This window comes from Bombus huntii, chromosome 18 (genome assembly GCF_024542735.1).
Source record: "Bombus huntii isolate Logan2020A chromosome 18, iyBomHunt1.1, whole genome shotgun sequence".
Taxonomy (NCBI): Eukaryota; Metazoa; Arthropoda; class Insecta; order Hymenoptera; family Apidae; genus Bombus; species Bombus huntii.
In genome coordinates this window covers 4,746,010-4,768,709 of record NC_066255.1, presented here as the reverse complement: position 1 = coordinate 4,768,709, position 22,700 = coordinate 4,746,010, and the positions used below count along the sequence as shown (strand labels likewise).

The following is a 22,700-nucleotide window of genomic DNA, read 5'->3' as shown; positions in this document are numbered from 1 at the left end:
ACTGATAAGTGAGCCAGTGAGAAGTTAAATTGATCGATTCCATTTTTAAACAAGTTTTTTCGTTCTAAGATCCGATCGACTAAATCGCTACACTCACTGCTGATATTTATTTAAATTTATGTTTTTATAGAGCGCGACGAAGGAGAAGAACCTAGACAGAAATTTATTTTACTTACTGAACTATTAATAGCTGCTAGACTTTGCATATTTGTACACTTTCGCGCGTATTTTTACATCTTTCAATTTACCGTAAAACCTTATTCACATTGAACTCTTCAGAAACCAAACGATTAATCTCAATAGAGTCAACCTTCTTTACAAACAAGGTATTTCTATATTGCAACTATTTTGAAACATATACACGTATGAAATATAAACATATTTTTCATCCTAATTCCGGACACTCTTTTCACATGGATTTCGTCAAAATTATGCGGCCTTGCGATTAAAAGAAATTTTCTCGAGAAGTGTCGCGATTAGGCAACTTATTGGTATTAACAGATTATTAACAGAAAGACAAAATAAACTCCGTTACACAAATCGGATGATCAAGTTTTCGGAGGAGAAAGAGAAAGAGACAGAGAGGGGGAGAGAGAGAGAGAGAGAGAGAAACAAGATTTATTGAAGGGAGGATGAGGGAACGGAAACACTTTGAGGAAACACTTTGAGCACTATGCTTCGACCTGTCCAGCCGCCAATCGAATTAGCGTGCCATCCAGCATTGATTTTGCGTCCATATCGTGGAACCATGCCGTATTTATTGTTTACCAGGTTTCCTGTGTCCTATGAATTTCAGTTTTTCCGCAAGATGCCGCAAGATGCAGCTCGTTTTCCTTAGATTCCGATGTGAAATCGCGCGAAAAAGTAAGAATGAAGGCGTTTCCATTGGATCGCGATTGCACTTTATCGTATTAATTAACTCGACATTACAGCGTAGTCCTAGAAAATCGTATTAATCGAGGTAATCCGATGCAATTGATTCACGGCCAGCGTACTGCTGCGCATCACGCGAGTCGTTGTCTCAATTATTGAATTGCTCGTTGCGAAGTATTGTAGCGGAACCTCGGAAACGAAATTAACGATGTAATTGGGGACAGGATGCATTGTAACGATGGAAAATATTTTAGTTATAACAGCTAATTCGAAGGTTGAAAAATATCGATCGAACTGTTTGCTGGTGTTCGCCCAAGGATTCGAACATGTAGGGGTATAGTGGTTGAACAATTAGATCTGGTCATATCTGTTAATTTTTCTGTCGTTATTGCATAATTCATTGTATTCTTTGGTTTACTATATACACGTATCCCGTTTGATAAATTATATTTCTAATTTTCGTTAATAATATTAATACTTTGCATTCGAAGGTTTCATTTATTCATATTACCAGATACTCCAAGTAATTTCAGTAGAAAGAACGTGTTTTCGTATAATTGGTTAAATATATGCGTAGAATGAAGAGTCATAGCCGCATCACTCATCACCTATTCACTCACTCACTATCATCGCGCAGTGCGATACGATTTTGCTTGGTAGTGTAATATATCTTCGGCCAATACGTCGGTTTATTTTTCTGATTGTATCTTACCTGTTCGTTGCAAGAATACGTGAGATAATTATGATTTGACAGGTTAAGGACAAATTTTTAATTTATTGATTTATTAAATTTTTAATTTATTAATTATTTAATTTATTTGATATTATTAGCGGAGCCCTCGATTGCGAAGGGTTATAGTAGCGTCGAATAAAATTGAAGTTGTTAATAGATCATTTTCTGATATTATATTTCAATGGATCTTCGTGGAAATTGGAATAATGTCTGATTCTATTATTTATCTTAGAAAACTTGAAAAACTAATTAATTATTCGTATCGAATTAGTAATATTCGTTTGTTTGTAAAATGTACTTGTCAAGATAGTATTATATAAAAATGCTGAATCTCGACAGGTTAATTTCTCATGTGAGTTTTCACGAAGCTTGAAAAAATAGAATTTGTAATTAGTGTTATTTGCAACAGACATTTATTTTCCCTGAAACCTATGTAGGTCACAAATATTCCTAGTAGCAATGCGTGTGAACTACATTCGCTTCTCTATGTACGTACATATGTACTCTCAAAATTTCATTAAAATCGTTCTTACGTTATTTTAAAATCCATTCTAAAATCGATTCTATGGTGACAACCAACGGTGTAACTTTATAATTCGACGAAATTTTCCAATGCATTTCAAACAGACAAATTTTTACAATCCCAATATAGAGAAGGTATAAAAATAAAATAGTTATTTTTCTTGCTCGGTTCTAGATGAGAACAATAAAAGTTGCGTGGACAGTGATTAAATTGCTTTAAGGAAAAACCTCCTATTTTTTGTTTTATATATTGACTTTTTGTTGCAATATTTTCCAAGAGCTTCGACTGGCATCGAGTCGTATAAAATCGTAGAAAAAGGCGCTAGTATTCTTTATAGTTGCATAGCTTCCATCATCGCCTGGGTAATAGGCCTCGCTTCGTCTTTGACGCGACAATCTCGTTACCAAGACTTCGATCTTCGAGTTGCTTAATGCGATATCGACATCAGAACGATGCCTCGACGAGCAATTCATCAAAAAAGTTTTTTAAATTTTATTCGTGTAATCTCGAAAGTGACTCGATATTGACCGAGAATAATACGATGTTTCATTTATTTGTCGAAGCTTGGGTGAAAATTTTCCGCCGACAGATTTTTGATTGCAACCAACGACATTTGAAATTACTGACACGAGAAATAGAAATTTATTGTCATAACTAGCAACGTTGTAAATTGTTCGTATTTGCTTTGATACGAAGATGAATTGGAAATTATTAAAATTTAACAATTTAATAGCATTTACAATTATTCGTATTATCCTATTTAATTATATCATAATTGACAATACAGAAGTGTCACTGTTTCTGTATACCTAAATATATTATGTAGTATCGTTTGTTTTTTTACAATAACTGTGCAATTCCATCGTATTGATGCCTTTTCTACTGTAATTCTACTCCTAACTAATTACATTGAATCAACGTCAGTCATTCGCATAATAACAATTCTATTCCCTGATATTCCCAACCCGAAAGCAAATATCCTCTTCCAAATTGTTGCGTATGTATAACCATCCGATTTCTATAGTAATATATTAGCCGTACTGTATTATGTGGATTCTTCGTTGTACGAACGTAAGTAGTCAAGTGAAATTTGTGATGTTCCTTGATCTATGTATGTTACGATCAGTTTGCAACAGGTAACGACAGTTTTCCCGAGTCGTTGCACGTTCAGCAAGAAATTAATCAGCAGTGAAGAAAAATATAAAGTTCCCCTGTATTTCTAACTTTGTACTCTGTAATGTCACGGTTTCTAATCTTTCATCCATAGTTCACACTTTAAGAAAAATTAATCAATTACATAAATTACGTTGCTTAAAATCGTCGAATTTATCTAGTCGGTTAAGCGTGTAAAATCGACGAACGGAAGATTATTCAATGAGAAAACTCGACATTACCCATGTTGAAGTAGCATTTAAAGGATGAACGCGATACTCAGCGTCGAGTCGAAAACGTTTCGAGTTCGAGTTTCTATTCGCCTCCATATGAACCCATTGAATAATCGATACGAGTTGCTCGTTACACGGTAATTCCTTGCTTGCAAATTTGAAAGCCACCCCCATAGGCCCTGTTAATCGGTCAGACTAGCGCAGAGATGCGTTTCATTTGCTATAATTCGATCTTCGGACGGTTTAGTTATCGTCGCATTTTGACGCTGCTTACCAGCAGATTAATCTCTAGCAAATAATTGATAGGCGTCACAAACAGACCAGTTGCTTCGTAGTTAGCGAGTCTCTGGACGTTCAGAATACGAGGATCCAGCTGATCCACCATTACAATTAATCGGATTAATTCTCACTCCCTCTCGCCAAGGGATATATGTAATTGATTTTCTGAATCAGGGATGGCTATTCCGATAATATACAGTAAATATAAAATATAGCGAAAATACATAGTAAATCGAATTTTTCCTTTTCATTTCTTAACTTTATCTGTTCTCAAGATACATAGCTTTTGCAGTTTCCGTAATGGGACAGAAAGCGGAACGTCTTTAGGCTACCATCTTTTTCTTTTTACAATTTAAATTCGTTTCTTCAATGTCCGTTAGAACATTTTCCAGCCAATATTTTCTAAAAGTTCACACGTATCCTTCCTTCGCTATAAGACGCGAGATACACGTGTACTTCAGCATCGACGTGTCTTCAACTCATCGACGCCTCTTTCTCGGCGTTTCCCATAGTCCGTTTTCCATTCTGTCCGCGTTTCAACCCCCGACCACATTTTCTGTGCAACGTGAACACACATCCAAATATGGGTTGACTGCGACACGGGAAAACTCAGCGTTAGAAACGAACGAAGAAACGCCTAACCATCGTGAAAGCGATGTGAACGCGGAAATCGGACGAGGCGAAGTTAATTTCGACTATCAGCCAGCTTTGGGCAATGAATCTCGACGATTTCCGCGAACATATTGGACTTATCTGCTCCAGCACGCCTTACAATCACGATAACACCTTCTGTTGCACGCACGTGAACACGCAACCCCCTCGTTACCCTCGAAACGAGCGGTCAGAGATCCGTGAACAAGATTGAAATTCGTTACGGTTACGGAAGCCGTTTACGAGCCTATGGATTACGAGGGTCGTTTCGAAGAATGTAGTGAGCGATCCCATGGAGCGTAATTCTTAGCCCATTAACGGGCAACGTTGCGTTAGCGAATTTCATCTGTCACCTTTTCCCCAATGAATTTGCGTTATCGAATTCTATTTGTTAACATTATCACCACGACAAGCAATTCCAAGGATGAGCTTCGCGTTTACCTTGTCTCTACTTTTTCTATCTGGATTCTACAATTTCATGAGTTTCAAAGGATGTGGATAAAACGGCATTATGAGAAACTGTTGGTTGATTCTTCATGGGTTAACGTAGTTTTGAAGAAATTCTTCCAGGAACCGGGAAGAATATTAAATACAGTACCAATTCTGAGAACTTTGAAAATGACACGGTACCACAATGTCGCTATAGAGACCAATATAATGTTACTCTAGAGGCTTTCACTGCTCGAATTGTCACAATCATTTTTTATACTTCCGATCCTTGATCATGCCAAAGCGTTATTTTTAAAAAATAAAATATATAATAGAAGTGTGTATAGAACTGTTGAAAGGGTCCGTGTAACAGACTTTCGTCGATGATCTATACAACTAAAATTCTTAATATTAAATTCAATTCGTAGAATATTCAAATCTATCTATAGTTTGATCGAATCTTCGATTATAAATCGACGTAAAATTTTTGGATACTACAAGCGTAGCCATCGTTCAGTATCTCGTAAACGTCTGATGAAGAAGTACATGTTACAAGGCTTATACGTCAAATCTATAGAACACCTGAATATAACTGACTTCCCAATATTTCAATATTCCTGGTCCCATAGCTATATCGGATGTCGATTAATACGAAACATGAGAAGTCAATCAATCGATATGTTCAATGGCACGTAATCTTGATAAAAGCTGTACAAACTTGCAGTCCTTTCCTTGTTTATAACGGAAAATTGAATACTTTGTAATTAAATTGTAGAAACAGAAGCAATAAAATGTTGCGTGACCTGTCGCAATAACGTAACGAATCGATATAATGGTTGCCACAGATTAATTAATTAATATCAATCCCGCGATCCTCCATCGCAGCTGTCTTTATTTCCGCGTAGTTTGTATCGAATTCGTCGCGTTTCATCGTGAGAAATCTTTAGCCGTTCCAAAAGTTTCGTAAAGATTAATCCTTCATAATTGAAGAGCGGAAGTAGATAAAGTTGCCAGTATCGAAACTAAAGTTTTCTGGGAAACGACTGTTTATGAGAAATTGTTTGTTTAAGGGAATGTTATTTATTAGAAAAATATAACGATACTTATTTATTACGCATATTATAATACTTTATATAATTTTACGATATCTCTATTCTATCGTTTCAAAGATCTGTTAATTAACGATAAAAAAAATATCTTCTTTATATCTTAAGAGAAGATATGTAAGTCCATTATGTAGTTTGCTTAAGAAGGTCAGTAGAGATTTTCTTATCTGATGGGATAATTGAGGCAGATTTATCTACGCACATGTTCAAGCACGATGGAGGGAGTTTGCTGGCACATGGTGCACACAGTCTAATTTAGGGAACTAATCGTATAACATACATCATACACAACCTATATCACGTAAAAACGTGTAAACTGAAACGTTAAAAACTGTACGAATTATTATGATTACACTTCCCTTCATATTTAGTGATATTAACCTTCATACAAACAACCTCTTCAAGGAAAAACAAAATTCTTTTTCGAAAATGGCACTTCCAATTCTTCTTATTCTCACTATTTAATTGCTAGCCGTATCAAGTAACAACGAAAAAAATAATAATATCTAAACGTTAAGCAGGTCCATATTTTTGGGGATACAATTAAAAAAGTAAATCGTCGGTGGAATATTGTTTCACCTATCAAGAATTTTGGAAGATATAATTAGAAAGGTACAACCTGGGTAGAAAATTGTACTCCTTATCGAGCATTTTTGAAAATATAATTCAGAAAGTGGAATCTGGATAGAAAATTGTTTTACCTACGAAGCATTATAAAAAGTAAGTTTAATAAAACTATACCTTGGATATTTCATATATTTTTTCATATTATACGCATTCGTTAAAATTTTACACTCCCAAACATCCTGCTATACTTGCACAAAAAAGCGCAGTCTAGTAATATCCCCCTCACTGCTCCTCGCATTTTCTTTCTAATCATCTCTCGTTCGCTTTTCCTGATATTATTCTCAGCGTAAGTTCAGAGTGGCGGTTTTTAAACTCAGGAACGCGCGGCTGTTCGTTAAATGAAATATCAAACGTAAGAATTGCCGCAGTCTTAACGCGAGATAATTCATTTCGTGGCACAGAGCGCACGTCGTTGAATATTAATTCATATCTCACATAAGTTGCGAATAAAAAAAGCAGATAAAAGAGGACAAAAATCCGATAATTACCGCGAATCTTTACGCAATTTCAAGAAATACAAAAGAAATTTGTTTGTAAGCATGCTACTAAGTATTATTAGAAGTACTGTACTTTCGATATTTTACATATTCTTGCATATTTTCTACATTTTTCTGTATTTTTGTATCCTTAAACTTTCCGTAAACGCGTAAACGTCTGCGCTCTGACAATGACAAGGAAGATTCTACCGATAAAAATAAAGCATCGAATTTCACCGAACTCTCAGAAATGTAATTCTCAGATCACATAAATTAAAAAGAAAGAACAAAAGAAAATACAAATATATATATATATATATATATATATATATATATATATGTGTGTGTGTGTGTGTGTGTGTGTGTGTGTGTGTGTGTGTGTGTGTGTGTGTATGTCGGGTTTACATTAGAATTAGGGTTAGGGGCGTAAAGCGAATCTTCGTTTGGATTACACGTCGTCGTTATGCAATAGAGAAGACATTGGCTAGTGCAAATACGATTGCCATAGAACCGGACAAGTAACCGTGGTAATTAGATACTCGAGAAACTAATGACAATGATCCTAGGTTCAATAACGAACCCGCGGACAACGGGACGGTAGCCGTACGCACTCGCAAAGATCTAAGTTGGGATCTGTGTTAATAGTCGCTGGCGTTAATCTCTTTTTTTGTCGATGAGACCGCAAGAGAGAATGACTTTCCGTCCCGGTGATACCCCAGAGGAAAACTATGACGGGGTGTGTCTAAGGACACGAGATCATCGGATTCGTCGGGGACATCCTACATTCGGAAAGTAAGGGAGATTGACGTTGCTGCTAATTGGCCAATCTCCATATCGGTAGTTAGAAAAGGATGCTAGCTGCCCTTGAGGGAGTGTTGCTAGTGGGAGACGTCGTTCGTGGAAAAATAGGTCTCTCCTATCTTCCCGTAACTGGGACAAAGACTGTGTATCTGTTGAAGGATTTTAGGTAACTAGATATTAGTGTTTATGACGGTCCTCGGGCTAGCCGATCATGTACTGTGGAGACGCGTCGACATCTGGTAAACATCCTGCCCGGAGAATAGGATCTGCGTGTGGCAAGCTACGGGACAGAAACCGTTGGAATGTTTACTGCCACGTGCCGCTACAAATCTTTCTTTTAAGGAGAGCTATAGGATTACTCAATGCCTTTGTTAGATGGAGAGTTCGTCCCGTTGACCGCGGCCACGTTCGGCGACTAATTGTCGCCTTGAGCCCAAGCTCATTGTCACAAGTCTCAAACAAATACAATTGGTTAGAATGACGGCAAATCGTTTAGTTACAACTGTAGATTTTAATTACAATGTTTTTATGGATTTTCCCGAGGTTTCAGAGGGAAGGCACCGGTGTCCTCTTATCTCCGACACGGTCATCCTGACTATCACACGTCCTCGGGTGTAGTTAAGATATTGGGTATTCCTAACATTAAATTTGGTACAATCAACATTAGTTACAACTTAATCAAATGTCAAATAAACCAAGGGTCCAGTTCGACAACAGGATTTTGCTCGAGGTTTCGGTAACAAAAATAAAAGGACAGAATTATTAACATTATGATTCGTATTCGAAATATTAGTTGCATCCTGTGGTTTATCAGTCGGGTCGTAGTGGCGTGACGGACTATTTGCGATTTGCACCCAGATGAATCTTGATTTTGTAGATCGCACGACCGCACAGAGTTACACTGGTGGTGCGTGCGAACATACGACCGATTGAGGTTCGTAACATTGCAGCTGGCTGTGCGTGCGAGTACACGACCGCTTCAGCTTCATGGCGTTGCCGCTGGTGGTGCATGTGAATACACGACCGCTTCAGCTTCCTGGCGTTGCCGCTGGTGGTGCATGTGAATACACGACCGCTTCAGCTTCCTGGCGTTGCCGCTGGTGGTGCATGTGAATACACGACCGCTTCAGCTTCCTGGCGTTGCGTTAATGACCCTCGGGGGTCGGGGTACTCATATCGCTCGGGTCACTGTCCTCGCCACCACTAACAACGTCCAAATCCGCAGGAATGCGACTATCTGGCATCCTTCTCAACCTGTCGTGACTATACTTGTAAGAGCGTTTGCCGTCTAACGGTTTTAGAATATATTGGTCCCCCTCCAAAATCTCTGCTATCCTAAATGGACCCTTAAATTTCGGATCTAGTCTACATTGGTTTCTCTCTTCAATTTTCCGCACAAAATCACCGAGGTTGAACCTAACCACTCTCGCCTTGGTTTTATCAAATCTAACCTTGTCCTAAAACCTAAAACTAATATGTATGGGATATAATACTTCTGTACACGAAACAACCGGATACACCCCTTTCGAACTGACATTTGGACGACAAGCTAACATGCCATCCTCAATATCAAACACCCCCACTCTAACTAAAGAACAATTATTTAACCTCTGGAAAAATCGATATAACGCCTATATAGTCAAAGCAAGACAAATTACTAAATCAAACAAAAAGCAATATCGGAGAGATTAGATATGAATAGTCATTAAAACACAAACGATATTCCAAGTAAAAGGTAAAGTATGGGTACATAACGACGAAAAAACCAACAAACTAGACTACGAATGGCTAGGACCGGCAGAAATCCTCTTGTCCAATCCACTTGCTTATCTTATTGAATATTGCAATGATTAAACGCAAAGAAACCACGGTAACAGATTAAAACCTTATTTTTCATGAAGGCGACCATAACATGGATAATTCTAACTCTCGAATACATTCAAAGCGATCTAGTGGTAAGACCACTAAGTTATGCCAACGTTTTCTTAGAAACGACGATTGCTATCTGTGTAATGAAGAAGTAAATATTACTCTTATAGTGGACCTTAATGATCAAACCAATCGATCAAACAAATAGATTACAACATTGAGCTAATAAACCGTTAATGCAAACCACCTTATGCTTACATACCAGAGATAAATAATCTAAAAATCAAGTATAGAAATCTCGAAAACCTAACGCATGAACTTAAAATTGTTATTACATTATAGAAGCAAACGCGGACTGCTCAACGTCATAGGCTCAGAATCTAAAACTCAAATTCGGAACTCTCCTCGAAAAAGATCTAGAACTCATTAACGAAAATATTGATACATTTGTAGCGGCACTCGACACAGCACAAATACCGCTAATCGACATAAACAACTAACGGACGACGGTAGCGCAGTGGTTAACGCATTCGGTTACGAACGTTCGGGGAAAGTAGTGGGGGGATATATGGGAGGCAGACGTAGAGAGGACGGAGCTGCGAGCGTAATCGAAATCTCCGGAAAACTGGAGAGCTTGGGCAAGGGAGGTAACCAGAGTGGAGGACTAGTGCCTGTGAACGCAAAGCGGGTGTGGATACGGGAAGTGTGGCTTGGACAAGGAGTTAAAGCAAAACCAACCAAGTGTGCGGTTAGGACGGTGGAGTAGCCATATTAGGACGCGTGACAACAGCGCCGCTACACGGGCTACCCGAGAAACTACCCAGACGCAGCCATATTGGCGCGTGCCAACGACTGGCAGAGTGGCAAGTGCTGACCGAGCGACATTTCCCGCCCAACGGGGAAACAGACGCAACCATGGCGAAAGGGAAGAAGGTAGAGGAAAACGCTAGGGGACGGAGGGAAACGGAACTGGCTGCGGAGCTGCCACACGTCAGCACCAGGAGCATGACGAAGGCGATGCCGCCAAAGGAGGGACCCTCCCGCTTCACACTGGACAAGGAGGGAATATGGACTGAGGAAACAACAGAGGAGGAGGAAACCCCCGCCAGAGAAGCACCCCGAGCGAAGAGAAAGAAGGCCAACGAATCCCCCGAACTCCCCGCGGACCCGGCTGGAGAAATGAGAACAGCCACAACGGCGGACATAGGAGCCGAACTGATTCGCCGGGCCGCCGAGGTGGCCAAGGCTGCCGAGGCACCCCGCAACCACAAGGGCACGCAGGTGAAAACCCTGAAGGGGGCGGCGAGAACCATCACCGCGGGCGTGACCGAAATAGTGAGGAGAACGGACCCTGTCACCGACGCACTCGCTATAGCGCAAAGACGCATAGCAACACTGGAGGCGGCGGTAGAGGCACTCCGAAAAGAGCCGGCCTCGCGCCCCACCGCGGATGAGAGCAGCTACAGGGCGCGTCTCGCTGCAGTCAAACACCATGCAGAGGAGATGAGATCCTTGCTGCACCAACTGGAGGAACGACTGCAGAGAATAGAAAAAGGAGAAGGAAAGGAGGTCGCTCCTGCCGCGAACACGAGAGGGATGGAGCCTGGAGCCCCAAACGCCCCAGCGCCCAAGGGAGGCCGAACAGCTGTCATCGAATGGTAAACGGTTGAAAGGAAAAGAAGCGGAAAGAAGAAGGAGGCAGGAAAGAAGCAGCCGGCGAAGCTGATCCCCGAGACAGGGGCGGAGAGACAGAGGGAAACTCCGGAGAGTGGATTGGAGAACGCACGAAGAGGGGGAGGCAGGGGGCCCCTCTCGCGCGCACCGCGAACGTCAGCGGTAACAATCACCCTGACGGATAAATCGAGCCAATCCTACGCGGAGGTGCTGGCTGCGGCCAAGGACAGTGTCTCCCTGACCGAGCTCGGCATCAACACGATGAGGATGCGGAAGACCATCGCCGGAGGCGTCATCTTAGAGGTCCCCGAGGACCAGGGAAGGGAGAAGGCCGCAGCGCTCGCAGCACAGCTGACGCGAGCTCTGGACCCGAACGAGGTCCGCGTGGCGACACCCTACCGAGCCGCGGAGGCAAGGGTGTCCCTGATAGACATAGCGGCCATCAAGGCGGAAATCCAGAACACCCTGGCGAGGAAGAGCGGCTGCAAGCCGGAGGACATCCGGCTGGGAGAAATCCGCCCCGCCCGGAACGGACTTGGCACCGTGTGGATACGAGGCCCTGCCAGTACAGTGAGGAAACTGGCCCAGGCTGGAAAGGTCGCCATAGGCTGGTCGACGGCGAAGGTCGAAGCCATCGAACGGAGACCATTCTACAAGGCTACAGGTGCCTTGGGATAGGACACACGGGGAAGACCTGCACCGCCAAGGAGGACAAGGGGCACCTGTGCTTCGGATGCGGCGAACCAGGGCACCAGGCGAGAGCATGCACTATTGCGAGCCCGAAATGCCTGCTCTGCGAGGCACTTGGAACACCGTCGGTGCACAGGATGGGGGGACCGGCCTGCGCCCCCTCGAAGAAAGGAACGAAAGGAGCCGCCCGCGGATCCACGGCTGCAAGAGGCAGCGAGAAAGGCTCCCCGTTGCAAAGCGACCCTAAGCCCGCGAACAAGGAGGTAGGCACGGAGGAAGCCACAAACAAGGAAAGAACACCAAAGAACTGAGCATGCGCATCCTCCACACTAACCTGCGAAGGTCAAGGCGAGCACAAGACCTGCTCCACCAAACCATCCGGGAGAGCACGGTCGCCCTAGCGGTGGTGGCGGAACCATACAGAGTTCTGGATGCCCCGGAGTGGGTCGGAGACACGGACGGAATGGTTGCCGTCACCTGGACATCAACGCCCGGGGCGTTCGCCCACGGAGCCCTGCTGGAACGCGGCAACGGATACGCCGCGGTCGAGTGGGCAGGGATGATGGTGGTGGGGGTGTACGTGTCACCTAACAGCGGACGGGCAGCGTTCGAGGAATTCCTAGACGGAGTTGGCGACTGCGTTAGGCGACGACTCCCCCGACAAGTGCTCGTCCTGGGAGACTTCAACGCGCACTCCACGGAATGGGGGAACGCCAGGACCAACGCCCGCGGCCGCACGCTATCAAACTGGGCCGCGGGACTTGGACTTCTGTTAGTGAACAAAGGCTCGACCAGTACCTGCGTGACGTGCAGAGGGAGCCCATTGTTGACATAACATGGGCCTCCCCCGAGGCATTCAGGCGGATCTCAGGCTGGAGAGTGGCCGAAGCGGTCGAGACGCTGTCGGACCACCTCTACATATTCATGGAGGTGGATGCACCTGGACCTGGAATGCCGACGACAAACGACGGGCACGGCCCGCCGAGGGGGAGGCGCGCGCGCCCACCGCCCAGATGGAAAATAAAAGAAAGGAATGAAGATCTACTCCGGGCGGCTGCTATAGCAACAGCTTGGAGCTGGGAGGCCTCGACAACGACGACCGAAACAGACGTGGAAGAGGAGGCCGAGAACCTCCGCCAAGCCACGACAGCAATCTGCGACGCATCCATGCCACGGGCCACACCGGGCACGGTGCGAAGCAGAGCAGTTTACTGGTGGAACCCCGACATCGCGGAACTGAGGACGAGATGTGTCCGGGCCCGAAGACAGTACCTAAGCGCCCGCCGCTGGCGACGACGCGACGAAGAAGAAGTCTCCTTGCGCTACCGGGCGTACCGCGCGCTACGGCGCTCGCTACAAAATGAAATTAAAAATGCGAAGGACCGTGCTTGGTCCGAACTGGTCGAAACAGTCGAGTCGGACCCATGGGGAAGGCCATACAGGAAGGTGACACAGAAACTACGCCCGAAGGGCCCCCTGACAACGACGGAGATGGAACCTGCGCTGCTGACGCGGATCACCGGAACGCTCTTTCCCCCACAAGAAAACAGAGCGGTGGAACGGCCACGGGAAACGACACGACCGCTGAAATGGAGGGACGGCTGGGAAGTCACGGAGGAGGAGATATGGGAGGCTACCAGAAGAATGACCTCCCGCAACGTGGCACCGGGCCCGGACGGAATCCCTGGCCGGATCTGGGGGGAAGTGATGGGGGTCATGGCCCCCAGACTCCGGCACCTCTTCACAAGATGCCTGAGGGAGGGAGTCTACCCCCGGGCGTGACGGACGACGAGACTGGTCCTGCTCCATAAAGAGGGCCGACCGACGACCTCGCCGTCAGCGTACCGGCCGATATGCCTATTGGACGAGGTCGGCAAACTACTCGAGAGGGTAGTCGCCGCCCGCTTGGAACGACACATAGCGGGTCAAGTGCCAGGTTTGCACGAAAGCCAGTACGGCTTCCGGAAGGGGCGCTCGATGATTGACGCGGTCAAACGCGTACGAGCGATTGCGGAGGACATGGTCTCCCGGAAAGACGTGGCGCTGGCGGTTTCCCTGGACATCGTCAACGCGTTCAACACCATGCCATGGGACAGGATAGTGACGGCCCTGGAGCACTTCGAGGTTCCCAGCTACCTCGTCCGATTGATCCGAGCCTACCTCGACGACAGGTGGGTGTGTTACACCAGTAAGGAAGAAGAGGAAAAGCGATCCGTCGAGCGTGGCGTCCCGCAGAGCTCGGTGCTGGGCCCCATACTATGGAACGTTGCGTACGACGAGGTACTGCGATGCCCGCTACCCCCAGGCGCGGCCATGATATGTTATGCGGACGACACCCTAATCCTGGTCGAGGATCGTGGCTGGCACGAGACGCTGCGCATTGGCGAAATCGCAACGGCCTGTGCGATCCGTGCCGTGAACGAACTGAGCCTGAGTGTCTCCCCTGCGAAGTCGGAGGCCACCTGGTACTTTGACAGGAAGAGGCGAGGGACACCACCGCCCGGCCTATGCATAAATATGGCAGGTAAATCCGTCCGGGTGGGATCACAGATGAAGTATCTGGGACTCACCATCGACAGCCAGTGGACGTTCGAGCCGCACTTCGACTCACTGATCCCGAAGGTGTCAGCGGCTGCCAATGCCCTGTGCGGCCTACTACCGAACATCGGCGGGGCCGGAGACGCGGTGCGCCGACTTTACGAGGGCGTCGTTCGGTCACGAGTGATGTACGGGGCCCCAGTATGGGCGGACGACCTGATGGCAAGCCGTCGCAGCATTCTGCTCCTGAGAAGGCTGCACAGAGTGACCGCCATCAGAATCATTAGGGGATACCGGACGGTGTCTCATGCGTCGGCGTCCACCCTAGCCGCGTCCCCCCCGTGGGAGCTGCGGGCGCTGGCGCTCAAAAAGAGATACACCCGCCGGAGAGAATGGCACCCGGGAGAAGACCCCACCGAGCAGGCGGGTCCAAACGACACAGGAACCGCCGAGGAGGACACATGGAACCTGTGGCGATCCCAACTGATCAACGGGAGAAGCGATCACCGAGGCGCGGAAGCGGTCCTACCAAACTGGGAGGCATGCAGGAGCCGCCACGGCCTCCCACTCACATTCAGGATGACACAAGTGCTCACCGGACACGGCGTGTTCGGCGAGTTCCTGAAGAGAATAAGGCGAGAGACGACAGACACCTGCCACCACTGCGGAGAGGGCAGGGACACAGCGCAGCACACCCTGGAGCTCTGTCCGGTGTGGGAGCTGCCCCGCTACACCCTGCGGCACGCCATAGGAGAAACGTTGACACCCTCAGCGATTGTAGAAGCGATGTTGAGAGGGTCACAGGAATACGAGGCCGTCCGCCTCTTCCTCGAGCGAGTTATGCTCGCGAAGGAGCGAGCGGAAAGGGAGAGAAAAAAAACTCTCACCCCTGCAGGATAAGACGATGGAGAAGGATGGCAGTCAGACGATCCAGAGCCGCCCCGCCACCACCCCAACGGACTACGACCAGAAGAAGTGACAGGGCTAGGGGCAACGACCTTCCCCTAACGCCTACTCAATAGCCGGCTCGAACAAGAGAACGCGAGAAGGGGGTGCAACTGAAGTTAATTCATAAGAGGTTCCTGGAGCATCCCTGTCACGCGCATAAGATGGTCATCGTGGAGTTTTAGTCGGTAGGAGTCCGACACTACTCTGCTGTTACGCGATTATTGCAGCAGCGGAGTGTCCATGAGGATTTCTCCACGTACAAAAAAAAAAAAAAAAAAGTTCGCGGAACACGTGAACGTCTAGAATCTGCCGGAGGTCGTCGACCAAACTGGTTTCCGGCGGGCCCCCGGAACGCTAAGAAATCGTCGATCTACAAAGCGATAGTTTCGCCTTGGCCAGGGTGATTCAATGGAAAACAAGCGTAACGAACGATTTTCCTCGTTGACGCATCGTAGAAAACCAGATCTCGCATGCGTCGTCAAGAATGGTAACACGATTCGTTGGAATCGTGCCATCCAGACTTCCTATCCTTTCACAAGTAATTCCTTACGTTCTTGAAATAGAACACGTGAAAAAGACGTTGATAATAGTATAACTATGGAATCGCGATTTCCAACTATTTTTATCTCGTCGCAAACTGGTTACAGGTATCTCCCCCACTCCCGTACGACACGATATTTACATATGCATTTACATATACAACGCGATACTTGGGTTTTTCTGATTCAATAAACACAGTTGTTTCGTGCAAGTTATCAGATATTATATTGTGGTTTTAAAGAAACAAATTGTCGCGATGCGATACGCTATCACAGCTGAGAAAATGGAAATCTCCGTGCAAGTGGAAGATTCTGTCGTCGAGAATATTTATTGCGATCTGCATGGAAAACAAACAGGCTTTCGAGAAGCCTGGTTTAAACTACGTGCACGTGACTTGAACAGATATGTACATATGCATATAAATTGTCTCCTATAGAAGGTGGTTAATTCTAGACATCGAAAGGAACGTCTTTAATGAAAACATGTATTGATTTGTTATACGATCAACATGATTATTGACCATTTCGATCTGCCCGAGCTGAAAATGTCTATCGCGTAACAGGGTAAATTCGAACATAAAGAAACTATGTAGGATCGTTCGTTACGTATAACTCAATAATTCAAATAAGACAAATTGCACATGAAGTGTCACTTACTTTTGTTTGTCTGTGAGGTTCCATCGTTCGAGTTCCGGAACGGTACACCAGTGTTCAGCTGGCAATAGCGTGATGAAGAACTGCGTGAAGTAGAGGAACGCGTAGACGAAGGTGAAGGAGCATGATGAAAAGGAACCATTGGTAGCGGCTGGCCTCGCCAACGTACGGTAGTATGTCGTCGAAGGTTTCGATCTTCGGACGTTCGCCCTCCTCGGCTTTTACGGACTCCACCATGACTGTCATTATCTCGATATCTGCGAATCAATGATCCTCGATCACCTACTTAACTCAAATTACACGTTACGAGGAAACTAAGTTCAAGGTGAATGGGGTCTTATTAGGTCGCCGAATAAATTCGTGTTGCAATGCGTTCATACCTTTTTATGTGTTTTAGGAATACAGATCGATAAACGATCAAGGTGATCGATCTTATGATATACAGTGGCTCACGGAAGTACTCGAACACTTTCATATCACGAAACGTTCTATAACTTCGTTAGCACTCTAACGAGATACGATTATCGAGATTATAATAGTAAAATTTGGAATCAATCTGAGATTGTATATTGAAGATATATATACATGAGACAATGTATATATATTTCGCAAATATATATGTTAAATGAAAAATTAATATGTATATAACACATGATGATGATTTTACTACGTACATCGTGGCTTATTATTCTTATTAATTTAGCGAATAATTGACTGCTCAAATACTCTGGTAATTTTTATATATAAAATAACAATAATATATGTTTCCAATAAATATATGAAATTTCTATATACACGTTTAGATCTGTTTCAAATTTTCTCAATGTAATTACGACGATCGTGTCTCACTTCAGTGTCAATGAAATCTCAAAGTGTCTCGTATAAAAATCACCAAAGGTTTGTTTAAGTGCCCGAGTACTTTCACGTGAGCGACTGTTGTTTTAGTAGCAAGTTCTCTTATGTCTATCTCTTTGTTACATTTAGCCGGATAATTTCTCATGTTTATCAACGTGTTATGATGTTTCTCTTATTAAGCGGAGAAATCTCTTCTTCGCTAAATTTTCTTAAACGGGTTCAAGGTGAGGTGAACCACATTGTTGAAATCAAGATGAAGAAGATGAAATCTAAAGTCGAGATGAAAGGAAGTAGATGTTTGTATTGTCTAGATATATTGCCATGCTACTTTTTGACACGATATAATCTTAGGTAAAGGCTAACTCAAGGTGATACAGAGTGTACTGGAAAAAGTGATTTGAATTTGCTAGAGAGGAAGAGAAAAGGAAAGATCCTTGAACATTTTTGCAAGGTTATTGCAAAATGGAGGATACTATCGAAGGCTTATTGCTGTCACTTGTACGTTCTAACTGGAGTGTCCTTTAAATAATTTGCTTCTTATTAGATCCTTTTTGCAAATAGGAAGATAATATTTTTGAGACGTGAGGATTGTTAAATAAAAATGTAATGTAATCAGATGTAAATTGTCATTGGAATAGAAGAGTTTGTTTAGAAGAAATGATCATGAAATACACAAAATGTATCGTGCGTAATGTGTAAATAATAATTAATTCTAAAGACAATTAATGAAAATTTTAAATAATAGAGCACCATACCTCCGGTTCCTGCTTATTTTGACACTGTGCAGAATGTCACACGATTGTTGCCTTTTTTTTTTTTAAAGATTATTCAGTTAAGAAACAAGCACCAATAAAAAAGCAATTATAGTTAATTATTAAAAAATCCAAGTAGGTATTACATAAATAAAATTATCAAGGAAGATATTTATCGTAAAGATTGTGTGCTTATGAAAGAAGTAAACGAAATTATTATAGCTCCATAGTAATTTGTATTAATCTTTGAATCTTGTTTAAATAAAATTTTCGATAAAAATTTGATTCTATCAGTGAACGATTACTACAGTTAATTACTGGATAATTAAAACAAGTAAGTAAAATTATTGTTACAATAATCCCGACAAATTCGTGATATTATTCAACTAGAATCGTTAAGAAAAAATTCGACACCGTTAGCGAACGCCATTTTACTTTTACTTCACGAAGGCTAACGTTATAAACGTTGAATCAAGAGCAATCATTTTCAATATAAAATATACGCGCGAAAGCTTTTGCTCCCTTTGATAATTGAATCCTTAATTTTCCGCCAATTAAACTCTTTCCCAACCACCTTCGTCTTCTAAGAAACCTTTCATACCCCAAAGAGAAATCCCCTTTTGCACAAACTCGCTTTTTTTCAACCATCGTACAACACGATATGATATTTACACCGTGCAATTTACACGATTCAGATCTCAATCTTGCAAATCATTTCGAAAATAGATCGATGATTAAATCGATTATAAAATCGTTCCTGCAAGTTTTAAGTGATTAATTATTTCTTTATTTGATGAAATATTATTTATTATTTAAATATCGTTAATTTACTGGCGTTCAATGAAATTTCTCGTAGAATTAAGTTCGTTTAAAATATTATTAATTTAATGACATTTTTTGTAAGATAATTGCGGTTAGATTTGATCTTTCACGAAATCTACGAGATGATCGCGTTCGATTAATCACCGACGTAGCGCATATGTAAAACATTTAAAACAGTCCATACATAGATGTTTCATAAGTGTAGATGGTTATTTATTACGGTTCTGTGTAATTAATGTTCGTTGCGATTACCACGAACTTAGATAAAAAAAAAGAGTATTAATGACGAGAGAACCGGAAGTGACCAGTCCGTGACATAACTGTTATTTTCTAGGGCCTTGGTAACATTTGCATAAATTATTTCGCGTATACTGTAACGCACTTTACGTTACAACGGTATGTCGATGGACACGAAAAAAGAATTTTTCTGCCACAAATTGAATGGCATTTTTGGCGATAATGATTGTGTGGAATGACGATTACTTTAATTGAGATTCTAATCGAGATTCAAGTGATATATGAAGTTTGTACTTTCCAATAGGATAAATTGAGAAAAATGTCTTCGAAAGAGAATATGCTATTTTTGAATATACCATTTTTTAATAAGTCTAACAAATTCTGGATCTTTTAATTTAATTCACAAGGTTGCAAATCTCCAAATTGTTCAGTCTGAATTTTCGAATCTTTTAATCTCACGATCTTCGAATTTTCTAATCTTCGAATCATTAAAAATCCTAATTTTCATAGAATTTTCAAGGAAGCTATAAAATAAAAATATAAAATATAAAATAAGAAAATTTGAAAAAGATAGATAATGCGTTCGATCCAACACCATTTGCTCATAGTAAAAAAAAAAAAAAAAGAAAGATAAAAGAAATTGTATGCAAAATAGGTAAACGTATTATAGTAAGTATTAGTCAATTATAGCAGATTGCTATCATTAATCAGTAATTATCCGAGTCGTAGCTGCATCTGTATATACATGAAGTATACAACACTAAAAATACATTTTCCTTAACAAAAATACTGAATAAACACATTCCTACGTAGCAACTAGTCAGTTGTGATAAATTGTTCGCTTTGAACAACGATCGACTAAGTTAGCATTGATTTCCGGATTGTGCGTAAAGCGTGCAATAAAACGAACACGTGTTTATCCCTAACGTTAAGCCAGGACCACCTAAATTAATACGAATTTTCCCATCAGGTACCGTCCTTATTCTGACAAAAAAATGCAAGCGATATTTGTGCATGTAAATAATTTGTCTGTGTGTATATATAATAACTTATATGAAACAAGTATTGCGATATTTCTCGTGCATTGCTAGATATAATGATTTTAAATAATTCTGGTTCAAAAATTCGATTAAGAATTACATTGCAATTTCTAGAAAATTGTTACAACATTAAAAAAGCGAGATCCCTTAGATTATGGTATATCAAAAAAATCTTACAACCAATAATTTTACGATTAAAAAATGTAAGAAACCTCCCCAAAGTAATCGATCCGTGAAATTAATGAGAAACGTATGCTCCAGCAAAAGCTAGGCGTGAATATTGAACACAGCTTCAAAACCGACTTTTTCCGATTGAAAACGCATAGCAGAGTAGCAATAACTCGTCCACCGACGCACCAATGAAAATGGAGGCTCGTAACGATCGTCATAACTCGAGTGACTTAACGATCTCAGGACGATCGTTATCGACCGATCGCTTCCGTTCCGGCCTGGACGTTTAACAACGAGGACAAGCGTGTGTCAAACGTTCTCGGTAACCGGTTACACAAAAGTGCGCACCTTGAACAACTATTACATCCCAGAACTAATTAATAAGAGCGATCATGGCTAGCATGGATACATATAGTTTGCATACGTGATTTTTCCCTGCGGGGCCAGTTTTCTCGCCTTCGAATCGATCAGGGAAAGCGATCGTGATCGCGATCGAGCCATTGAAATTCATTCGATGCACACGAGATACAGCATGGCGTTTTGATCTCGCGGAACTCGCACAAACTACAAAGTCAAACTTACAGACTCGTAACAATACAAAGTGTAACGATCGTTTGGTTTCACTTCCAACCATAAGTCTTCCTATTGATTGGTGTTCTTCTTGGTCGTAAGGGAAAACGAAGAAAAGAAAGGAAAGAAATCTGTTATTAATATTGGAATACCATCGTTTTCGAGGAATTATCGTTCTATTTATTTATTTATAATGGCGTTATCGAGTTAATAGTTTCTTAATATTATACATTAAAACACTTATTGTAGTCGATAGGAACAGAAATTTTATTTAAGATTGTAATCCCAATTATCTGATTTTCCTGACGGACAATTTATATGGATCGATTGGAATTCATATAACAAGAGTTCACCAATTTTCTTCGCTACTCATCATTTTTCGTTCGCGTGATACGAGCTCACGTTCAAGTGAGTGCTTCAAATCGGTAAAAGTTCGATTAATTAATCGAGTTCTACCATATTTAACGCGAATAAGCTTTTAAACGAAATAAAAATTTGTTGTAATACACAATGAGTAAGTTAGATTAATTATCGCTTTATATGATAAAAGTCCATGGTCCAGCGACAACATTGGAATTATTTTTTTCTTATTCATCTTGGAATTTATGATTGTTTACGGCGTTCTTTTTTGCGACAAATTGAGCTTATGGAAGTAATTTCTCTTCTAGAAAAATTGAACGCTAACGTCGTGTGCCAGGATAATGTGCAAGAACTAGTGTACAAAGAGTTAATCATTTTGGCTTCTGAAAGACTATATGAGTCACGGTTGTCCTATTCTTGTTGCTTAATTACAGTGTTTGACCACCTGTTCTAGAATAGTGAGTTTACCTCTCACTGATCGGCATCGATTGGTATTTTGTAGTACAGTGCTTTGTTAGTCGATCGTGGCATTTAAACATACCAAGTTCACAGAGAAAAAGGCAGTTTTCTAAGTTTACGTTCTTTAGAAAAACATAATTTTATCATTAAAACGTCCGACTTTTTGATACCCATCTAAATATGTTATACATAGTCACGATAAATATCACGATAATGGATAAGTATATATAGTCGCGTTTCTGTTCCAATAAAAGTGAACACTGATGCTATCGAAAACACTTGTATATTTTTAGAAATTCCAAAAACAACAAATCCGATGTCAGTGATTTTGTCTGATTTGCTAGTTTCTAGCGTTAAGATTGAATACACAGCTGGCAAATTTTCTATTTCAAAGATCTATTTAACTTTGTGATTAAACAGCTTTCTACAAAGTTTTGCGGATTTGTTAGTTATCTTCGAAAGAATAAGCAAGCTTTAAAGGACTTTGATCTAATAAGTTTATTCCTCTTCAACCTTATACTTAATCATCAAGTAACGCTATAATTAGAAAATCAACATAAATGGATTTATCATATTTCTTCTGTCTAACGCGCTGTGTTTCACTTACTGAAAAAATAAACAAAAGAAGCAAAATGATGT

At 42.2% G+C, this 22,700-nt stretch overlaps 3 protein-coding genes across 3 annotated transcripts in view; all 3 read left to right on the top strand.

The window, feature by feature from the left end:
• LOC126875518 (glutathione S-transferase-like) overlaps nucleotides 1-22,700 on the top strand; it is a 108,417-nt gene that overhangs the window by 19,445 nt on the left and 66,272 nt on the right. The gene's annotated exons all lie outside the window — the stretch shown is intronic.
• Nucleotides 11,688-12,427, top strand: LOC126875429 (uncharacterized). Its single transcript, XM_050638343.1, has 2 exons — nucleotides 11,688-12,033; nucleotides 12,105-12,427. The coding sequence occupies exons 1-2, from the start codon at nucleotides 11,688-11,690 to the stop codon at nucleotides 12,425-12,427; spliced, it is 669 nt and encodes a 222-aa protein (XP_050494300.1).
• Nucleotides 12,430-12,951, top strand: LOC126875428 (uncharacterized). The gene has a single exon (XM_050638342.1). It carries the CDS (start codon nucleotides 12,430-12,432, stop codon nucleotides 12,949-12,951), a length of 522 nt encoding a protein of 173 aa, XP_050494299.1.